Source organism: Sparassis crispa (genome assembly GCF_003851025.1).
Source record: "Sparassis crispa DNA, contig_000007F, whole genome shotgun sequence".
Classification (NCBI taxonomy): Eukaryota; Fungi; Basidiomycota; class Agaricomycetes; order Polyporales; family Sparassidaceae; genus Sparassis; species Sparassis crispa.
In genome coordinates this window covers 51,143-68,120 of record NW_020939754.1, presented here as the reverse complement: position 1 = coordinate 68,120, position 16,978 = coordinate 51,143, and the positions used below count along the sequence as shown (strand labels likewise).

The 16,978-nt window shown below is 53.0% G+C and overlaps 5 protein-coding genes across 5 annotated transcripts; 1 reads left to right on the top strand and 4 right to left on the bottom strand.

Annotated features, from left to right (window-relative positions):
• Positions 1-416: 416 nt before the first annotated feature.
• SCP_0800220 (hypothetical protein) lies at positions 417-4,856 on the top strand (the record flags this gene model as incomplete). Its single annotated transcript, XM_027760617.1, has 3 exons — positions 417-1,238; positions 1,332-4,007; positions 4,170-4,856. The coding sequence occupies 3 exons, from the start codon at positions 417-419 to the stop codon at positions 4,854-4,856; spliced, it is 4,185 nt and encodes a 1,394-aa protein (XP_027616418.1).
• A 423-nt stretch (positions 4,857-5,279) lies between these two features.
• On the bottom strand, positions 5,280-6,950 carry SCP_0800210 (hypothetical protein; the record flags this gene model as incomplete). Its single annotated transcript, XM_027760616.1, has 4 exons — positions 5,280-5,910; positions 5,965-6,521; positions 6,574-6,863; positions 6,923-6,950. The coding sequence occupies 4 exons, from the start codon at positions 6,948-6,950 to the stop codon at positions 5,280-5,282; spliced, it is 1,506 nt and encodes a 501-aa protein (XP_027616417.1).
• A 567-nt stretch (positions 6,951-7,517) lies between these two features.
• On the bottom strand, positions 7,518-8,190 carry SCP_0800200 (hypothetical protein; the record flags this gene model as incomplete). Its single annotated transcript, XM_027760615.1, has 2 exons — positions 7,518-7,753; positions 7,803-8,190. The coding sequence occupies 2 exons, from the start codon at positions 8,188-8,190 to the stop codon at positions 7,518-7,520; spliced, it is 624 nt and encodes a 207-aa protein (XP_027616416.1).
• A 1,699-nt stretch (positions 8,191-9,889) lies between these two features.
• Positions 9,890-11,371, bottom strand: SCP_0800190 (hypothetical protein; the record flags this gene model as incomplete). Its single annotated transcript, XM_027760614.1, has 7 exons — positions 9,890-10,167; positions 10,223-10,395; positions 10,452-10,515; positions 10,655-10,868; positions 10,917-11,035; positions 11,101-11,253; positions 11,302-11,371. The coding sequence occupies 7 exons, from the start codon at positions 11,369-11,371 to the stop codon at positions 9,890-9,892; spliced, it is 1,071 nt and encodes a 356-aa protein (XP_027616415.1).
• A 3,317-nt stretch (positions 11,372-14,688) lies between these two features.
• SCP_0800180 (hypothetical protein) lies at positions 14,689-15,771 on the bottom strand (the record flags this gene model as incomplete). The annotated part of the gene is made up of 3 exons (XM_027760613.1): positions 14,689-15,470; positions 15,537-15,648; positions 15,712-15,771. 3 exons carry the CDS (start codon positions 15,769-15,771, stop codon positions 14,689-14,691), a joined length of 954 nt encoding a protein of 317 aa, XP_027616414.1.
• Positions 15,772-16,978: the final 1,207 nt, after the last annotated feature.

Here is a 16,978-nt window from a genome sequence, read left to right as displayed (position 1 = left end):
AAGCCGAGGAAGACGAGACAGGGCGCGTGCGTGGACGCACGCGCAGTGATCGAAGGGAGTACGAGAGAGGAAACGGACCTACTGAATATATACATACACGTTCGCTGTCCCATTCACGTTCGAAACAATCCCGCTCTTTTAGTTTACCGAAACCGATGCCGTAGCTACCTTATAACCTAGAGTATGAGTACGCACTCCCCTCAGTGTCCGAACGCTAGACGACGGAGCACTGAGGTGAGCTTACCTACTTATCCGCATACCCGAGTAGCTTACTGATGCGACGAAGACTCTCATTTATTTACTTAGGTATGCAATACACTTAGTGTCCGAACGCTAGACGACGGAGCACTGAGACTCTCATTTATTTACTTAGCTCCGTCGCTCGTGACCTCTAACAGGTTATGAGCCCCGCCGCTATGTCGCTCACCTCGGAATCCCACCTGTCTCACCTCAACATCGTCCCGAAGTTGGCAGCCGACGGCTCCAACTGGATTACGTACAAGGAGCGCATGTTCACCGTCATGGGCTCCCGAGGGCTGTTGCGACATCTCCAGGGGACGGCTCGCAGGCCGCCAAACCCTCCTCCATTCCCGATGCCATCGCCCGCGCAGGCCGCGATGACGGCTTCCACGACGCCAGCCACTGCTGCGTCGACGACCGCAACCACGGGCACCGGCACGACAACGACCTCTGCCACCACGACACCAGCCGCCAGACAGGCCCAGTCTTCTATGACACCAGAGGAGTACTTGAAGACAGTGGAGGCTGCTGAGCAGAAGTTGGATGAGTACGTGCAGAAGGAATATGCGGCGCGACAGCAGATCTACGGCACGATCAGCGACCAGCTACTTCTTCGCGTGAAGAAGCTGGGTACCGCGGCGGATGTATGGCTCGCCGTGCAGAACGAGTACGAGAGTAAGTCCGATATGTACTCGGGCGCTCTGCGGACTCGTCTGCAGAACACAAAGTGCGAGGAAGGAGCCGATGTGCGAGCCCACCTCGACACGCTCGCGAAGATGCGCGAGGAATTGGCGTCCATGGGAGCGCCGATTTCCGATGCCGACTTCTCTGCTCATGTCTTCGCGTCACTTCTGGAGACGTTCAGTCCACTCCTGCAGGCCCTCTCCACTGCCGCGCGCGCAGCGAAGACAACACTTTCTGCTGATGACCTTCTGGCCAGCATCCTTGAAGAGCACGACCGGCGGAAGGCACACCTGAAGCCAGAGTCCGCGCTCTCGGTGAAGGCAGACATGCGCTCGCGCTCACGTTCCAAGAGTCGCGGACGTGGCGCGAAGTCCAAGGACATGGAGTGCTACAACTGTGGCTGAAAGGGCCACTTCTTGCGTGACTGCTGGCGCGAGGGCGGCGGAAAGGAGGGCCAGGGACCGAAGGACCAGTCACCAAAGAAGGACAGCAGCGGAAGCAAGAATGCGAAGGGAAAACCCGCAGCAAACGCAGCTGTTGGTGACAGCGCGACTGACCACGCATTCACTGCCACCTTCGACAGCACTGCGCTTGCTGCAAAGCCATCCGAGGTCAAGGTCGAAGTCTACGACAGCGGCGCAACCCGCCACATGTCCCCATATCGTGATGCATTTGTCACGTTCAAGGCCATCAGCTTGAAGCCCATCACCGCAGCTGATGGGCGCAAGTTCCATGCGACTGGCGAAGGCACCATGAGGATCGAAATCCCAAACGGTGATCAGTCAATGACCGTGATGCTCAAAGATGTTCTGGACGCACCCGAGATTGCATTCGCCCTTATCTCAATTGCACGAGCGGATGCTGCGGGCTATTCCACCACCTTCGAGAATGGCGAGTGTCGTTTATACTCACGTCGACACTCCCGCACAATTGGGCGCATCCCCTCGACGAATGGGCTGTATAAAGTCGAGCACCCGAAGTCAAGGGAGGTAGCATCAGTCGCAGAGGAGAGCAAAGATGAGTGCGCTCTCGTCTCGCTCTCCGTCATGGACTTCCACCGCCGCATGGGACACATTGCACCTGCAATCGCTGAGCGTCTTGTCCGTGAAGGCCGAGTCAAAGGCATACAGCTGACAGACAAGGCCAGCTCAGACAAGAACTGTGAGTCCTGCATACAGGCAAAAATCACACGCCAGCCAGTGCCGAAGGAACGAGAAGGAGGACGTGCAAAGGAGCTCGGTGACTGGATCCACTCAGATGTCTGGGGCCCGGCACGCACTGAAACCCTTGGAGGAAAACGGTACTTCACTTCATTCACGGATGATGCGACGCGATGGACCGACCTCTACCTGCTGCGAGTGAAGTCAGGCGCCTTCTCCGCTTACAAATCATTTGAGGCACGACTGAAGACACAGGATGGCAAGGCCATCAAAGCCCTCCAGTCAGATCGAGGGGGCGAGTATCTCAGCCAAGCATTCAAGGATCACCTTGAAGTGCAAGGCACCATCTCCCGACTCACCGTCCATGACACGCCGCAGCACAATGGGCTCGCAGAGCGTATCAACAGAACCCTGCCAGAGCATGCCCGTGCGATGCTGATCACAGCAGAGCTGCCTAAGAGTCTCTGGGGTGAGGCACTTATGCACGCGACGTGGCTGAAGAACCGGACATCGACACGTGCGCTCGACGGGAAGACTCCATACGAGGCACGCTATGGCAAGCTTCCCGACCTCCACGACCTCCATGAGTTTGGCGCAAAAGTATGGGTACGCATTGAAGATGCGGACAAACTCGAGTCGAAGGCACGTGCAGGCCACTTCGTCAGGTATACTGATGAGAGCAAGGGCTACTGTGTGTACTGGCCCGAGAAGTGCAGCGTCTCAGTGGAGCGAAATGTCCACTTCATCAATCAGCTCATCATTGCTGATGAGGCTCAGCCCGAGGGGGCAAAGGAGACAGTCGTCCTGACCTCACCGGCAACACCTTCTGCACCCGCACAGGAGCCAGAATATGAGCCACGCACCTCCGAAACTCAGGCAGCACCTCCCGCGACATCTCCCACTGCATCTCTGACACCATCCTCTGATGCCACAGCAAAAGAACCTGCAAGTGCAAAGTCCGATTCTGAGAGTGGCACCGGACGCTCGCAATGCGCACGCAAGGCCTCTGCATACGTGAAGCGTCTCAACGACGGCTCAGGCGTTATGGATGGGCGCAAGAGTCAGCCGAAGTACCCAAAGGGGCTCCAGCCAGGGGACTTAATGGGTGCGACAGCCATGACAGTTGAGGATAGTGAGGACAGCGAGAGTGAGGAAGATGAACCCATCTTTGCAATGCCAGCCGCATTTGCAGTGCACGAAGGTCAAGAGCCGCGATCCCTCGAGGAAGCCATGCAAAGCCCGGACTGGCCGCAGTGGCAGCAGGCGATTGAAAAAGAGATGCAAAACCTTCGTGACCATCACACGTATGATCTCGTTGAACCGCCTGAGAATACTAACATTGTCGGTTCAAAATTCATCTTCAGGATCAAGCACAATGCAAATGGCGAGATAGAGTCCTACAAGGCCCGTCTCGTCGCGCAAGGCTTCACGCAGGTGCCTGGCGTCGACTTTAACGACACGTTCGCACCCGTTGCCAAGCTCGCATCGATCCGGATCATCCTCGCACTCGCCGCACGCCACGACTGGGATGTGCACCAGATGGACGTCAAGGGTGCATACCTCAATGCTGAACTCGAAGAGGATATTTTCATGAAGCAGCCACCCGGGCAGGCCAAACGCGGGAGGGAGCACTGGGTGTGCCACCTGCGACACATGATTTATGGACTCAAGCAGTCGGGCTGCCAGTGGTTCAAGAAGATTTCCACCGCACTTAACGAGATGGGACTCTCACGCAGCCTTGTTGATCACTGCGTATTTTACCTGGATGAAGACAATGACTCCATCACTCTGATCATCGCACTCTCCGTTGACGACACAACGATCGCGGGCATGAACAGTGCAGTACTCTGGTTCAAGACGGAAATCAGCAAGCACTTTGAGATGACTGACCTCGGTGAGATGCACTGGATCTTGGGCATCGAGGTACGCTGTGATCGAGCCGCTCGAACCCTGTCACTTTCGCAGCGCACGTACATCGACGGTATTGTGGCACAGTTCAACCTCGAAGATGCCAAGCCGCTCTCCACTCCCCTTGAACCCGGCGCGATCCTCAGCATTCGATAATGCCCCTCGACGTCGCGCGAGTTCGAGGACATGCGGAACGTACCGTATCATGAGGCGATTGGCTCGCTCATGTACGCGGCACTCGGGATGCGGCCAGACATCGCGTTCGCGGTAATGGCGCTCTCGCAGTTCATGCAGAACCCGGGACGTGCACACTGGGAGGCCGCGAAGCGCGTCTTGCGGTACCTGAAGGGTACGCGCGAGAGGTGGCTTACTTACGGGCAGACGCGCGATGGAGTCGAAGGATTCTCGGATGCGGATTGGGGCTCGTCTGAGCACAGGCATTCTATCTCGGGGTATGTCTTCCTCATTGACGGCGGTGCAGTCTCGTGGTCCGTGAAAAAGCAGCCGGTCGTCGCGCTATCAAGCACGGAGGCCGAGTACATCGCGCTCACGCATGCTGCGAAAGAAGCGATCTGGGTGCGCTACCTTCTTGCTGACATTCTCGACCCGGACATCAATAAATTCGCCCTACGACTCCACACGGACAACCGCTCAGCTATCGCGCTCGCGAAAGACAACGCGTACCACGCCCGCATGAAACACATCGACATCCGCTACCACTTCCTGCATGAGGCTGTCGACTCCGCCATCATCATCCTGCTCTACCGTCGCACAGAAGACATGCCCGCTGACCTCTTCACGAAGAGCTTGCCGCGTGTGAAGGTGGAACATCTCGCATCACTCATGGGCCTCCATGGCACTTGAGGGGGCGTGTTGGTGTTCGTCATGTCCCATGGAAGCCGAGGAAGACGAGACAGGGCGCGTGTGTGGATGCACGCGCAGTGATCGAAGGGAGTACGAGAGAGGAAACGGACCTACTGAATATATACATACACGTTCGCTGTCCCATTCACATTCGAAACAATCCCGCTCTTTTAGTTTACCGAAACCGATGCCATAGCTACCTTATAACCTAGAGTATGAGTACGCACTCCCCTCAGTGTCCGAACGCTAGACGACGGAGCACTGAGGTGAGCTTACCTACTTATCCGCATACCCGAGTAGCTTACTGATGCGACGAAGACTCTCATTTATTTACTTAGGTATGCAATACACTTAGTGTCCGAATGCTAGACGACGGAGCACTGAGACTCTCATTTATTTACTTAGCTCCGTCGCTCATGACCTCTAACATTTACTGTCTGCGAACGTTTCCTTCAGGTGTCTGGGAAACTCCGCCCGTCCACTAGGAGTAAGCTCCGATCCATTGCAGGCAAGTATGTCGACATGCTCCTCCGAGGCCGGTGATGGAGTGCAGAACAAATGTTCCAACAAACGAGGGACGGTGTTCCACCGTTGAGTCGGCATGCCAAAGCTATCAGGGTTGCCAACAGCCGCATCTCGAGCCATTGTGAATAGCAACATCACCAGGAGCTCGCCCCGTGCACCTTTATCAATAGAAAAACCGTGTAGGATTGACATGAGCGCATCAGGCGCGTTAAATGATTTGTCCTGCATCATCCAGTAGGCCGCCTCAGAGAGAATAGGCTCAGACGGTGACGCAGAAGTCATGCTCTCCAGCCCAGCATCGAGTCTGATGCAGACCCGCATATAGCTTTCAATCTGCTCCAGCTCTTGAACATGAGAGAGGTATGTGATGGATTTGAATTCAATAGGAAGTCTTTGGGCAAGGCATGCAAGTTTCTGTAATATCCCCAGTCCCTTGCTTCTGTCCACCATGCCAACAAGTTTCCTTACGGCAAAGGCAAGTATTCCTTGTTGAATTTGAGAGTCTGGGTAATCATAACGAGCACCCCAACTGTATCAAAGCAGGATTAGCAAACATGCTCCAAATACAACAGAAGCAATGCACAGCAGACGTCCAAGATGCGAGATATATTCAGTTGTGACAACGTCCAAGGGGCTGACCTTAGACTCAACGAACGAGATGAACCTCGCCAGCTGGTCTAAGCCAAGATCAGTGAAAGGGTGGATCAAAATCAGATCACCGAAGATAATTCGCAGTGAAGGTTCATTGTCCTTAGATGGGATGAATTGATTGATCTTCCTCGTGGTGGAGAGGAAGAGAGAAAATAGAGGGTAGTCACTCAGAGCACGGAGCGCCCGACATAGCTCTCCGAAATTTGACCAAGCATTACCACCACTGGCTGGCTTCATCAGCATATGCGATTCATCGAATTCTAACACCACCAGGGGACCTTCCGCTGTTGCCTTCTTCGATACAGCCTTTGTGGACAAAGGCGACTCTTCTTTCTGTAAGATCTCGGCCAGCTTAGCGAAGGACTCGTTAGGTGGAAACGTGCACACTCCGAGATGTGAAGGAGATACAGGTGCAGTGGGCTTAGTGGACTGAACAGGCTCGGCGGCGCCAGCGTTATCTGCCATGTACTTAGCACATTGCACTGTAGCCTGCACATCCTTTAAAATGGCACCATTACAGACAATGGCCCGGATGACATACCGTATTTGCACGGAGGATGACTCGCCTGTAAAATTCATTATGAAACTGTCCATGCGATGTCATGCTCATCCCGGCCATCATATACTCTCGGAATTGCTCCGAAACAGGTTTTGTGGGATGCTTGAGAGAGATCGGCTCATGCTTCTCCGGAGGTGAGACTTTGCCCAACAGCACCTCTGCAGTTTCGTCGAACAATGCCTTCAAGAAACCGCATGCACGTTCGTGGGCAGTGGTTGCAGCATCGGCTTGGCTTAGATATGTCCGTATCACATTGTCGGGGGGAGGGTATCCTGTAGCACAGGGACAGTCATTGACAGCACGAAAAGCAGTAGAGAGATGGCAGAAATACCTGTACCATTCTGTTCTCTAAGGTTCATTGGTATGACAAAGTGCTGCCTGCTCATCTGATCAACGGCACGAGATTTGCCCATCCCAGATGACTGTATGATGGCAGCATAGTGAGCATACACATTTGGGGTATGAGAATTTTGATAATGCGCGACAATGTGGTCCCACAAGGCCTCGGCTGCACCACCAATATAATTACATTTCCAGGATCGTTCAGTGGCTAGCCACAGCAGTTAGGACAGGAGATAACGCCTTAATGTAGGGGCTTACCGCGACACTGCACCTTGTAAGAAATGTCGTTGGTGAAGGCTGTTCACCGAGTAAACTGGTCATTTTCTTCACATAATAAAATTGAGAGTCATCTCCATGCAATAATTGCAATGACAAAGGGACATCTGGGCTTTGCGGGCTTTGCGGTGGTAAAAGGATTTCTGCAAGAACTTAGAAATCGTGATCGGACTAGCACTACCACAAAGGCTCACCTAACGATGCATCAGCGTGCATCTGGATGTCATGGTTTTGTTCTACTCACCTAGTTCGCAGATCATATCCAGATCACCCAATCGAAATGCCGCCACCACAAGCTTGTCTAGTCCTCAATTTTTCTCAAGAAGTGCCTTCAACTCCAAAGGGTCCGCATATCTCTTATGGTCATGGTATATGATGAGCCCTAGTATATCCTGAGCGCCATGAACATCTCGATTTCCGCGCAAGCAGCGGTAAATCTGCTGGTTCACGTCGTCTTCCAGGTCAGATCTGCTCCTTTGAGTTAGCCCCGTGCTCTTGAGTAGGGAATCCATATCTATATCGACAACAGGCGGATGCAGCATATCTGAGGGCTGTCAGCTTGCAGTAAGATCAATTAGCTACCGCAAGCGCACCTAAGTCGCGGACGTCGCGAAAAGTACCCTCCCTTAGAGCATTCGTCAACAGCCGCCCCAGTTCTGGATTTGCCTCGATAAGCCGCTCAGCTTTAGAGCGTGTCCCACACTTTTTAAAGTCGAGGTATGGATCGCGCATTACAATCAAGTGGAGAAGATCGGCAAGATCCACTGTTTCTGGTGGATCGTCCAAACAATCAAATACTTGTCGGTCCATGTCTTCATGCTCCTGTTTGGTGCGTTCAGTGGATCGCCTAGTCCTCGGCCTGGCGCACTTTTCATTCAGTTCAGAACCATTGGCGGGTCGCGGCTTGTTTGGCCTGCTACATTCGAGTCCTTGATCTTGAACTAGGCCGTCCAGTGTCCCAGTGTCAATACGCGGTGACATTGTGTGTTTCCACGGACTTGGTGGCAGTTGCATTTTAGTTTGGTTTCCAGTGGCCATCGATGGCATCCATCACTGGAACCGGGAAAGAATCACAGAGCGTCACATCAGTCACAACCCATCCGGAAGACTTGGGTACTGCATAATGCACCAGCAACATTTCTACCATTTGTAACGCTTACATGACCTAGCCAAAAATTGTAAGGCAATACACAGGTGATTGAAATTGCAGCCCATATTGTTTCTGGCTCACAATGGAGGTAAAATATTTTGCCGGAATGGGATCCACGTCACCTCGATACTCTGCGTGACACACTGTGACATTTTGTGATAGCTGTGACACGGGTCTCCAAATTTATCTCATCTCAAGAGACTCTCGACCAACTTCCAGGCATGTTCGGAGCTTCAGCCTCACTCGCGGGCTGCTTTCGATAAATACGTCTCCATCTGACGACCGCACTGGGCTGAGTCGAGGTGTGTTCCTCGGAGCCTACCCGTTGAAATTTGTTTTGTCAGCATAGTCCTGCTGTCGGCATAAAAGACGCGAACTCTGCGCTGATTTCCTTCGCCGCTTCAGCGATGGCCTTCATCTGTTGACGATTTTACTCTACAGTGCGCTCGTAAGTATGAGGCAAGTAACCCTGTATCTCTACCCGGAAGTGTGTTCTTACCGACACTGCGTCGAAAAGAGGTACGTGTTCTCACTCCAGTTAGTAGTACTCTACAGTGTGCTCGTAAGTATGAGGCAAGTAGCCTTGTATCTCTACCAGGAAGTGGGTTCTCACTGACACTGCGTCGTCGAAAAGAGGTAGGTGTTCTCGGTCCGGTTAGTTATGCGGTGCGTTTCGTATTTTGTATTCTCTCGTGAACTGTGAAGTGTCACCTTGCTGACACTGCGTCATTGAAAACAGGCAGGTGTGCGTGCTCCAGTTATTGGTATGTGGTGTGTTTCGTTTGAGTTGTGTCGCTTGATTCGAATCAGGGTGCGTCATTAATTAACCTGCTGTTCAGCTTAATTCCTCAAGTTGCAGCTGCAGCCATTTGAAGGCTTGCGTGCAGCGGGCGGCACTCAGGTGAGCCATGACAGGGCATGCATGTGGGGCTGCAGAGAATTCTGGATGCATCGAGAATTGTCGGTAGTGTTGTGAAATGTTCTAGCACTGCTTAGTCTAGTTTTACTATGTAAATGGTTTGAATGCATATGTTGGAAAGATTTCTGTGCAAGATGTGTGCATCTTCCCGGAACATGAGGAATCCAATTACCATCTATAGGTCAGTCGAAACCGTGACATATATTTTTCTGCATCTAGATCTGACTGTGTTTATAATGCCCTGCGACTAATGCTATTGTTATATTGGATTATGTCGTTGGGCAATTGCTCAGCCATATAACCCATCGTAGCGCTGGCTGTAACAGTTACAGGCGTTATGTAGAATACACTCGTTATAACTGTGTTATGGAATCTTCCCGGATTCAGTGATGTCAGTGAAACCGAAGATTTTTCATGTATGATTTTATCAGTTGCTAACTTGTGCAAAAATTATCTAAAAATATATTGCTTCATAATAGCCCGCAAAAACGGTACTCCTCGACACATTTTACAAGCGAACGGACAACTCGAAGGACCGCTGGCGGCGGCAGATCTTGCTCAGAGATGCTCGATGGTAATGACCAGGTGATAACGTGGTTAAATGGACTTTGTTAACGTGCGTAGGTCAGCAATACAGTTGCAATACGGACAGATATAATAGTGGGTGCATTAAAAAAAACCCACACCACAGGGGAAAAAGCTACCACATTTTGTTGGTCTCTATATGTTGGCGCGGTAGAGTAGGGATGATGATGAAAGTCTGTGTATTTATACTGCAAGCAGGTGCTCTTTCGGCACGCACGCATTACGAACATGGCATGGACTTTGGAGCAGCTCACGATCTGCTCGTCGGGCGCGTTATGGATCAGATGTAGCAGCTCTTCAAGATCTGGTCAGATGAAGATCATAAGCGGTAAGTAACCGAAGGAGATATACGAACAGACCTTTAACGCCAAACACGGCGCTCTTGCTGATAGGCTGTGCGGCCAGGCGCAGGCGCGCGGAATCACCCAAAGGATCATCCGCTACGTCGATCTCAAAGCCATTTTGACCGAGTGTATCCACCCGCTCTGTCGCTAACATCTCGTCAGCTCCAGTGAGCTCCAGTGGGAGGGGTCTGCAGATTATGGGGCATTAGTGGGTCAAAAAGAAAGGAGCAAACCAAATACGCACCGAAGGAGCTTCTGTGAGTCAATCTTCGTGGTTTGCTGCAACGTCTCAAAGTTGTAGCCGCACGCTGGTCCACATCGGGGCAGTAGTCCATATAAGAGAGAACATGACGTCATTCACTCGGGCTGAATACGACCGCCAGCATCGCAGGACGAAAGTGTCTTGCTCAGATGCACATTTCACCATCCATTGCATCTCAACCTCACGCGCATCCATTGCGCATTCGGTCCAACGCTCTTCCCACACGAAAAATTTGATGAATTTGACCTGCACTGAGACTTCCTTCCGATTTGAGAGCGCGAATAACCGGGTCTTGGACGTGCGTTGCAATGGGATTGGCGATGTTGGGGACGGGGACGACGGCATGGCGGGTGGCGGCATAGTAGTGAGCGATGGCGTTTGTGGAGTGGGCGGTGCGCCCTAAAAAAGGGCGAGACGGTAGCTGTGGGTGATGTGATCCTGACTCACTGTCGATGCGCTCGGGAGCTTGGATGCGGTCTTCGAGCCAACGCTGGCATTGGCGGCCGGACGAGCACGTTCCTTCTCCCTGTCCTTCTCCTTCTCTTCGTCCTGATCGTCCTCCTCTTCTCGTGACTTGATGGCCTCCAGCCGTGCTCCGATGTATAGTCCGTTATCCTGCCGATAGTCATACCCTGCCCGGCGGTATCGCTGGACTCGCCCGTGGAAACGCCTTGCTGGATCATGAGGAGCATGTCTTGGAACGCCGCGGCATAGCCTGCATTGTACGCCCGCTTCGACGTGGGTCGGGAAGTGCGGTATAACGTCGTAAGGCTCAGGGCGGCCGCTGATCGAGGTCAGGACAAGCAACTAGGCACGAACAATCGACTCTCACCTTTGAAGTTGTTGGTGAGCTCCTTCTCTGCATTGGCGAGATTGGATGGTGGCAGCGAGCTGGCGAGCATGTTGAGATAATTTTGAGCTCTATTACAAAAGGAACGACTGTCTTCCTGCAGGTAACTAGAGGTTGTATCTATGAGCCTAGCTCAAAATGGCCCTTTCGCCTTGCTCTCACCTGCGGGCTGGTGTGTCTTAGCGAAATCTGCCAGTACTAGTGACGTTTCCGCTGTATACGTTTGGACCAACACCACCGGGTTTAAACGCGCTCCCGTTCCCAAGCTGCAGTCCAGCGTGTTCTACTTGCTCACGGTACCTGTTAAGGCCTCACCTCCCATGCATGTCGTCCTACTGCCGCAATTCGCCTCTAATTATGCCCCGCTTTCCCCCGTCGCACCGCCAGCGCACGCCCGCAGCGAATTTTAGTGGGTTCCCGCTAAAACTCCTTGCGAGCGCGCCCTAGCATCGGCGAGCCCTTCATCCCTCCGAGTCGAGCCTGCATGCTAGTTCGACGTCTGTCGTGTCCCTCCCCTTTGCAGGTGACCGAGGATTATGGATACTAGTGGGGCGAGTGGGGCGAGCGGTCGATCTGGGTGTGTGCTTCAACTTGTGATGTATCTCGTTGTCAGTAGCTCATGTACCGAGACCACCGGCGCCGACGGGCAGCCTGTGGACTGGCGAGGACCACTAAGCTAACGTTGCCTAGCTCGGGATGATGGATATGCGCGGGGAATTGAACGATTCGACTCAGCTGGGTTACAGTGCTGCCAGGAGACAGTTAGCATCACCAAATCGTGACTGTCGAGGGCATCTTCGACTCATCAGATCGCGGCATGGTTCTGGAGAGGCGGGCACAGATCTGATTTCGAGGACGAGCCTAGTCGCATAGAGATGCAGTTGACTTTTGTAGTCAGGCTCTGCAGGGTGGAAAGGCGAGCTCCTCCAATCTGCGAGTGTAGATTTTTTCGTCGGCATGGTTCGTACGTGTGGCTCGGCTAGTCCCTGCGAGAAGTACACTGTGAGTGTTGGACCGAGGGCGGCCTTCTGCAGGCGTTGACGGAGACGCCAATAGAGACATACTGCCAGCATCGGAAAGAGCCCAGTCGTTCTCGCATTGGGCTACTACGCTGCAAGGTGAATCGCCACTTGAACATAATAAAAAATTCCCAGCGTGCATTTATGTCACCAACAATAGCAAGACTTTGCAGAGACGTCGTCGCAGAGGAATTAGTTCACGGAAAAAGATGAAATGACTGTGCTTATCTCAACCGTGCGGTCACCCAGCCGTTCTCGAGACAATATCGAACTCGTGGCGGGGCACGCTCAGAATAAAAATACCGTACAGTCCCCAACTGTGGTTGCGGTGCTTTCAATTCCGAAGCCGGTGCAAGAAACACCAAGTACAGGCCACGTGACAAACGCGTCGCGTTTGCCGCTGGCTGCGACGGGCCACGTCCACCGCCGGCGGCGTCCTCGTCCTTGCAAACTGCATTAATTCGTCGTGCTACAATGTCCACTCCGAAAGGAAATGATATGTTAATTTGCAGCGACAATCCCAGTCCACACAACAGGGTTGTTTGCGTCGACCGTCAACGTCTGTCGCCTAATGTCCACATCCCGCGCCAGGACCGTGCCCGCCATACGGCCATGGCGAAGTGGATGTTGCCAACCGCGCGTGGCTGAAATTATCCAGCAGGCCCCGGAGTTCACCGCCTGCGCTTCTGGCGTGCAGAGAGTTGGGGGAGCAGGTATCAGCCTTGATGGCTGACCTTAATGGCCATGCCCTGGTCTCGCAGTGGAAGGATGCCTATTGGCAGGTCCACATCATTCCTCCCCACGGTGTGTATCCAAAGGAATGCCCATTCCCTCTTACCTATTCCATCCTTCGCCGTTCCATGGACATCTCGACCTATCCAGTCTGAGGCCAAAGTCGAGCTGGGAGAGAAGGAATACTCACTGGCAGGTCATCCGGACGGTCTATTTTTTGGCTTTGAGTGGATCGGAATCCCAGATACAACTGATTCATGTATGGAGGGGCCTCACGATTACGGCCTAGACGGAGGGGACCGCGACACGTCGTGTGGCCTACATCATATGGTATGTTCCCTACATCTATCTCCCCTCATGAATGCACCCTGACTATGGCATTTGAAGTCCTTTGGTTGCGAGCAATGGCAATTTCCCTGCCACCCATAGGCAGTTGGTCAAAGCTTCTTGGGGATTTCTTTGCGGTACGTTCTCTGTCATACTGCACTGTTGCTGTTATTGATTTTGTGGCCAAAGGTGAAGGGATGGCCTGATGGGCTACAGCTGCTTTGGACCACATTAAACAGCCCATCTGCACGCCATCTCCACCCACTCTCCACCCACCGGCGTAATTGTAGTGCGCTCCCTTCTCGTCTTTGCTCCACGCTGGTGGAAAGAAAGGTGAGTAGAGGGCGCACTACTTGAGAGCCTGTGCAGGAAGAGAAAGGAGGTTAGTCGGCGTGCTCGGGCGGTGGTGTCGTGAGTCGATATTTGGGTTGGGTGCACTGCACCCGCTGGGGTTTTGCAGCATCAAATGGAATGCGTGTACATCGGGTGAGTGGCATGACTTACACGACTTGTCTGCATTTTTTTCGGACTCGCTGAGAGCCCTTACATCTCTCTCTCGTATCAATGCCCCGCTGAGAGTCCTGACGACGCACAACTGAGCTCACGTGTTCTCCACGTTCACTCCCACAGGCTCTTCCTCAGCAGTCGTCCCTGAGATAGAGGTGTTCCCGGGCTCCCGTTCGTTCGCCATTGTTCGAGGGCCGTGCATGGCCCCTCCTCCGTGGGAGGTGTTGCGGTATGTGGTGTGTTCTTTTGGGATGAGGTTTTAGAACTGCGGGAGAAGTTCGTGCAGCTGAGTACGGATTTGAGGAGCTGTGCATTGGTGGGAATCGGGCGATCGTGTTTGAGCTCGAGTTCTCCGTGGGTGTGCGGAGGGGTCGACGATAGGCCATAGTACTCAGCATGTCGCAGTACCTCTGAGATTCCTCGGTATTTCCTGTAGTAGCGGCGGGGGAATGCCGTGTGCTGTTGCCGTCGAAATATTTAGGAGATTGCGGCAGTTCTCTGATTCGGACGACAAATTTATGAAACGGAGAGATATATATCAGCAGGAGAAGTTGTGGACAAAGATTCCACGTGGTTTTCTGCTGTCAGTGACTAACGAAGCACACTCAATGATTTTTGCGATTGATACAACTCCAAGGTCGATAGCCAGACATAACATGGAGCAAGAAAATCGAACCCGAAGTTTGCAGACTAAGCCGAAAAGACGTGAGACTGGATATTGTACATACTAGAACGACCGAATCTTCAGCATTCACTCGATAGGAAGGTAGAATGCCCACCATCATCAATTCTCATTGGCCAGCTCTAACAACTCAGAAAGCAGTGCGTATTCATCGATAACGTCGAAGCGCTGCAGCCTCGCAAAGTTTCTCTGCTGCTCGTCCATCTTGGCACCTCTGGCCGCCAATACTTCGGATATGCAACACATGAGCTCCCGCAACACGTCCTTGGACACGAGGTACACTCTCTGTTGCGGTAAGTCCGCTCGGTGCAGACCGCCTTGGACGCAGATCCGCGTTTCGCTGATGCAGGCTTCGCGGGCGCGCAGATAACGACCCATCGCGTCCTCGTGGTCGGACTCCTCCATATCCGCCTGAATATTGCGGATGTGCTGGTCTGCCTTGGAGCGGACAATGAAGGTGGGAATGCCAGATTGAGCTGAGTCCCGGAGGATGGCGATGTCGGTCTCGGTGAGGCGCATGTCGATCAGCACGATGATGCAATCGAACACGTCGAGCCCTTGGGCTCTGAAGTACTGCCCGCCCGGGACATTCGGCGTCCCCGCGCCAGGAATGTCGTACCAGACCTGCGGATAGTGGGGATGCGGGTATCGCATAGCAGAGGAGGTGCCCTCACAGTTCGCCGACGTCCTGGCTGCGCCTCTCTGCCCGTTCCGCAGCCCTCGAAAGGCATTGATCAACGAAGACTTGCCGCTCCCGCTATTCCCGGTGACGGCGAAGTTGAACATGCTATCATCGTACTGCAGGCGCTCCCTGATCACTTGATCTCTCGTGGAAATGGTGAGGTGCTGCTCTGCTTGTACGGGTAAGGATCGCGTTGTGTGCTCTGCGGGGCGCGATGTATTCGTTTCGCCGATCAGTACCCCGGTCATCTGTCTCGAGCGCCTCTCACCTCGCCGTGAACCCGGAGGCCCCGAGATCATCATACGATATAGTTGCACTGCTCCTGCAATAACCACGACTCCCGCCATGCATCCGATGACAAGTGGTGTACAATCGAGCACCTGCAGAGAACACGCAAGGGAATGCTATCGTGAGGATACCTTTGTGACAGAGGAAGTACGTACGGCCGCGAGACAGGTTCCGGTAGTCCTGAGCGACACCTTCAACGTCAATGGATTGACCATTCTGTACCCAGATGAGCACCAGCGTCGCTGAGATCTAAGGGGCACTTACGTGGAGTAGACTCAGGGAGTTGCGCTCGACGCGATTGCGGACTGATGAAGGTTGATGGCACAGTGCAGACACATGCCTGCCGCGAGAAGAGCAAGATACAATCAAAGGTTCATTTATGAAACCTTGAGTTGTGCGAAAGACGCGCCGAGAGACAATTGGACGCTGAACAGTAAATAGATAACTAAGATCATCTTATCCACCAATCGTTCGTGGATCTTGTATTAAAGCCGGTCGCCTTTTATACGGATGCCAACGTCTGCTCACCAGCGCAGGATCTTCTGTCGCAGCATCCTGCGTAGAATATGCCAGTTTTATCACAATTGTGTGCCATCTAGGCCTACCTGGCAATGCTGTGATTTGAGACTTACACGCCGTTCGGTCGCCCAAGTGATATCACCTCCAGGTGACGCCATGACCATGACAGAATTCTTTCCGTTCCATCGCGGCTCTACTCCTGAAACTTTAGTAGAAGGATCAAGACAATCTAGCAACGAACGATGAGGTTTAACATTTCAGCATTCGTCTAATTTCTGCAACAAGACTCACAGAAGCTCTCCGGTAGCTAGGCTTCAAATTTATGGGCTGGTTCGTCGTCACTTGGAACGGAGGAGGAATCAGGCGCCCAGGCATAACGCCGGCGGCGGGCGCCTCCAGCTCGTCCGCGAATAACGAAAGCACATGAAATCGGAGTACTTCGGTCCTCCTGGCTTGAATGACGTGAAGATAAGCTCGTTCTTCTAACTGCTGTATTTGGGCTTCGTGAATCTTTTTCATTTACATTTCTCTCGGTACAAGCTGTCGCTGCGTGCCAGTGCGTACGAACAACGTGCTCGGCATGCAGATTCGGGCTGTCTGGCCGGAGTGTCCCGTCGTCTGACGCTAGAATGTGAGGCCGACGAAGAAGATATCTAAGCTTGGAATCCGAGCCAGAGACTGTGCTAGACCCTGGCGGATTGTGCATTGCGTAGTCACTGTAACATTTTCTATGTTCGAGCCTTAGTCTGATCGATTTACCTGCAGTTGAATGTGAGCCCTGAATTGCTCTGCTGCGAGGCGAAGATACCTGTATGGACCTTTGTTTTCTCTGTGATCTGCATCCGGGCATGTAAACCGACGCTCCCTTTGCAAGGAAGTGACGAGCGTAGGAAGACGGCACCC